This window comes from Babylonia areolata, chromosome 18 (genome assembly GCF_041734735.1).
Source record: "Babylonia areolata isolate BAREFJ2019XMU chromosome 18, ASM4173473v1, whole genome shotgun sequence".
Classification (NCBI taxonomy): domain Eukaryota; kingdom Metazoa; phylum Mollusca; class Gastropoda; order Neogastropoda; family Buccinidae; genus Babylonia; species Babylonia areolata.
In genome coordinates, this window is record NC_134893.1 from 22,506,837 (window position 1) to 22,511,271 (window position 4,435).

A 4,435-nucleotide genomic window follows, 5' to 3' on the forward strand; every position below is an offset into this window, starting at 1 on the left:
ACTGGGCACCTGCGGTAGTGTAGTGAGAGAGAATAAACTGTAAAAGTGTTGGCAGTTTGCAATATCAAGTGAGCGGGTCACTTGCCAAGAATGCAGATGGAAGACGGGGTTTGTTGTATGTGTGGGAAGGGCGGGTTATTAACGGGAAAGAAGAGTCGGCCAAGCAAAATGTATCTGCTATACGTTGCCTAGCAGTTGTTTCCTGTTCTTTCTTTCTTTCTTTCTTTCTTCTTTTCAAGTTGATCAATCAGCTCCGAAATGTATGCAGTCATGTATACATCTAAATCGGAGTTTGTCTTGACTTATCCACGATGGCAACACGCGCACGCGCTTTCACACCACGCACACACACACACACACACACACACACACACACACACACACACACACACAGATATATATATATATATATATATATATATATATAGAGAGAGAGAGAGAGAGAGAGAGAGAGAGAGAGAGAGATACATACATACATACATACATACATACATACATACATTCAGGGGTACAAAAAGGAGCAGCGTACCAGAGAGATTTCCCTTCCTCACTCCCCGCTTTTGTGTATGTGAATCAGAGAGTGAGAGTGAGAAAGAGAGAGAGATAGAGGGAGACAGACAGACTGACAGACAGACAGAGACATAGAGACAGGGAGACAGAGTGAGAGACACAGACAAAGGGAAACAGGCAGAAAGACGGAGACATACAGACAGACACACAGGTCGGAGACAGTTTGGAAGAAATGATCATAATACACCCTCACTGTCTATGTCATTAGTCAATAAAATAAATAGATGAATAAATAAATTAATGAAAAATATAAATAATAAATTCCACGACCCACCACTCAGACGTCACATCTAACCATTCTCTCCCCCCCTCCCCCCCCACTCCCCTTGCACCGCTTGTTGCAGGTCCCTGATGCCCGTGACGCAGGAGGGACAGCTGACGATGGAGAAGACCCCCAGCTACTTCATTACGCGCGAGGTGCCCAAGCGCGTGCAGGCCATGGCCCGTGATGTCAAGCTGCTGGTGGTGGTCCGAGACCCCGTCACTAGGGCCATCTCCGACTACGTGCAGGCCTCCAGCAAGAGGGAGGCAGGGCAGATGAAGCGCTTCGAGGACATGGCCCTCCTGGACCAGCGCCTGGGCATCGTCAACACGTCCTGGGGAGCTGTCCGCATTGGGGTGTACACCAAGCACCTGGAGAGGTGGTTCAAGTACTTCCCCAGGACCCAGATCCACTTCGTCAGCGGGGAGCAGCTGATCGAGGACCCTGCCCAGGTCCTCAAGGACGTGCAGGCCTTCCTGGGCCTGAGGCACTTCATCACAGAGAGGCACTTCTACCTGAACGCCACGCGCGGGTTCCCGTGCCTGGTGAAGAACCCCGAGCACAGCAGCAAGCCTCACTGCCTGGGCAAGACGAAAGGCAGGAGACACCCGGACGTGGACCCTCGTGTGATAGAGAGGTTACGGGACTTCTACCGGCCCTTCAATTCCAAGTTTTACCAGATGGTGGGCAGGGACTTTGGCTGGTCGTAGCGCTGACTGTTCTTTTTTTTTCTGTGTGTGTGGGGGGCGGGGGAGGGGGAAAAGTTGTCCTTCGTAGAGTTTTATGAGAATGTCCACCGGTCTTTCGTAGTTTAGTTGATTTTTCGTTGTGTTTCTTTTTTTTTTTTTCTTTTAAAATTTTTGGTTGTTGTTGTTGTTCTGAACTCCGTTATCAGACATAAAATTGCTTCGACCCTTTTCTGTCGTTATCGATTTTTTTTTTTCTGCATATAGCATCGCCACGAATGTTGACTGTAACCTGCTGTGTTTGGAAGTGTACCGTGCCACGGTAGATTCCCAAGATTTAATATGGACACAGTGAAATGCTGAAGGAGCGATTAACTGTGGTTTGGTGTTGTCATAGCAAGTGGTCTGTTATCACTGGATGTTGTCATGGGGACTTTAAAACTGATGTAATCCTTGCACAAGCTCTGCCGCGTGTCAATGGCGTCACACTGTGACATGCTGTGTCAGGACGTGGTGTTCAGTTTCGTTTTGTTTCCCCACACGTCCACCATGAGTTCGCGCTGCTACAACTATCGGCCAAGCCATCTAGTAACCTATGATGGTCGGCTGTGTCTTTGAAGTGGTACTGCGGAATCTTTTGAAAGAGTATAGGCCTTCATTCTTGCCATTGTGATTCCTTTTGATGAGAAACCGTGAATGTGGTCGTTGATCGTCATGTCTGCATAACAAGGAGTGAAAGCTGCAGTGGTGGTTACCTTTCTTGAAACTACAGGGCGAATGAACAACAACAGCAGCAAAAAAACGTGATGGAGCTGAATGCTAGACAACCAGCAAAATGTGTGCAATCCACTGGGACAAGATTAGATCGAGTCAAAACAACGATGTTACCTCTTAGAATGAGAATTTCACAGAACAGATAAACAGTCGGCGAAAGATAGAGAAAAATAAAACAGCAGAACAGAAATAACGGGATTTCCGCGGCTACCTCTTTCGTCCCTGAATCAGCATAGAGATGTAATCCTATCATTGGCTCTGTGTAAGTAATCCTATCCTCGGGTCAGTGTGAACATGGTGTTTCTGACTCAACATGGACATTCACCTCTGATCCAATGTGAACGTTTTCTGTTGTTCGACACTACTCGTGTGTAAAGTAAGAACCCAAATGACCATCAGAATAGTATGTATACATAGGTATCCAACTGCATCATCCATGGTCTGAATGTTAGTCCCAGTCCGACTCTACCAAAGTTAGCCCTGTGTATTTCAGCAGTAAACACGTTCCATGCAGGGCAGAGAGAGAGAGAGAGAGAGAGAGAGAGAGAGAGTATTGATTATCGTTTGTGTACATGTGTGTGTATATATATATGCATTCGGAAACAGTAAACTTAAGTTATTTTGTAGTTCACCATGTTCCGTGACGCCCATTTACCATGCACGATTCAGTCAACCTTGTCATACTCCCCCCCCCCCCCCCCCACACACACACGTGTCACCACTCATTTCTTCGTTATTTCATTTCTTTTGACGACGCGATGAAGAGGACCATTGAAGTGCAATCATTATATTTTTTTTTTCTCGTTATTTCATTCGTTTTCTCCTTTTCCTTCATGTCATACCTATGCTTATTTCTTCCCCATAACATCTCATTTCCTAACCCCACCTTTCACCACTTCATCAAATAATCTTGGTTGTGAAGAAAAAAAACACCCAAACAAACAAAGAAAAAAAAAATCTCCTATGTCTTTACTCCTCTTTCTGTCTCTGTCTGTTTCATTTCCTTTCTCTGTATGTCTCTCTGTATGTCTGTCTGCCTCCCACCTCTCTCTCTCTCTCTCTCTCTCTCTCTCTCTCTCTCTCTCTGTGTGTGTGTGTGTGTAATATGACTGAACGAAGTGTTTCCGATGAAAAAAAGAAGGAAAAAAATCAACCTGTTCATGGACGAATATTCGAGTGTGAGTGATGATCACTCATTAATTGTTGATAATATGTATTGCATGATTAGCATATCCCAGTCTCTGTCATAATTTGTTGTTTTCCAAAACTCTTGTGTTTTAACTTTTCTATAACCTGGCGCAATTGGAAGTTACGCGATCACCACAAAGAGGAAGATATATATGTGCGTGTGTGTGCGCGCGCGCGTGTATGTATATATATATATATATATATATATATATATATATATATATATATATATATAGAGAGAGAGAGAGAGAGATGTTAAATATGAAACAATAGATGTGATCCGTATATATCCATTTATTTATAACATTTGCTACGTGTTCAAAAGTTTGCGTGTATCAGCTTTTACTTAGGAGTGCTCTGCAAACACACACACACACACACACACACACACACACACACACACACACACACACACACACACACACACGGGCACGCTTCAAGATGATTAAATAATACCCTGTCACCTCCCTCCCTCTCCCCCCCCTGTTTGGGAAAGGAGGATTTAAAAAAAAAAATCATCATCGTAACCACGCGACACGCTGATCACTTAAAGATCTCAGGAGCTTGGAAAATGAGCAAAAAAACAACAACAAAAAACAAAAACAAACAAACAAAAAAAGTTTTGCCCACCCCTTCACTTATCCCTCTCCTTCTCAGTCACAGCCGCAAACCGTTTCAATCCATTAACACATCCCTGACCTGCCAATACCACCACCCCACCCCCACCCCCACCTCCACCTCCGTACCCCCACCACCCCCCCCCCCCCCTTACCCAGCCCCTTCACACAACAATAGCTTGCCCTCCAGTTGAACAAGGCAGCACAACATCCCCCTGTTTTCTCTTCGTCCCTCGCTCCGTTGGCGCCGAGAAGAGAGAAAACACGAGGGGTCCGGTCGAATCAACAGGTGCTTATTGTGACGCCATCACCCTGTGAGTGGCCTGTCCTGCCCCGCT

General features: G+C 45.5%; 1 protein-coding gene across 1 annotated transcript in view; it reads left to right on the forward strand.

Annotated features, from left to right (window-relative positions):
• The window catches only part of LOC143292569 (uncharacterized), a 135,205-nt gene extending 131,496 nt beyond the window's left edge, over positions 1 to 3,709 (forward strand). Inside the window, exon 2 of the mRNA XM_076602989.1 lies at positions 915 to 3,709. Within this exon, the coding sequence (XP_076459104.1) occupies positions 915 to 1,542 (628 nt within the window). The 3' untranslated portion in view covers positions 1,543 to 3,709. The remainder of the gene's footprint in view (positions 1 to 914) is intronic.
• The last annotated feature ends 726 nt before the right edge of the window (positions 3,710 to 4,435 follow it).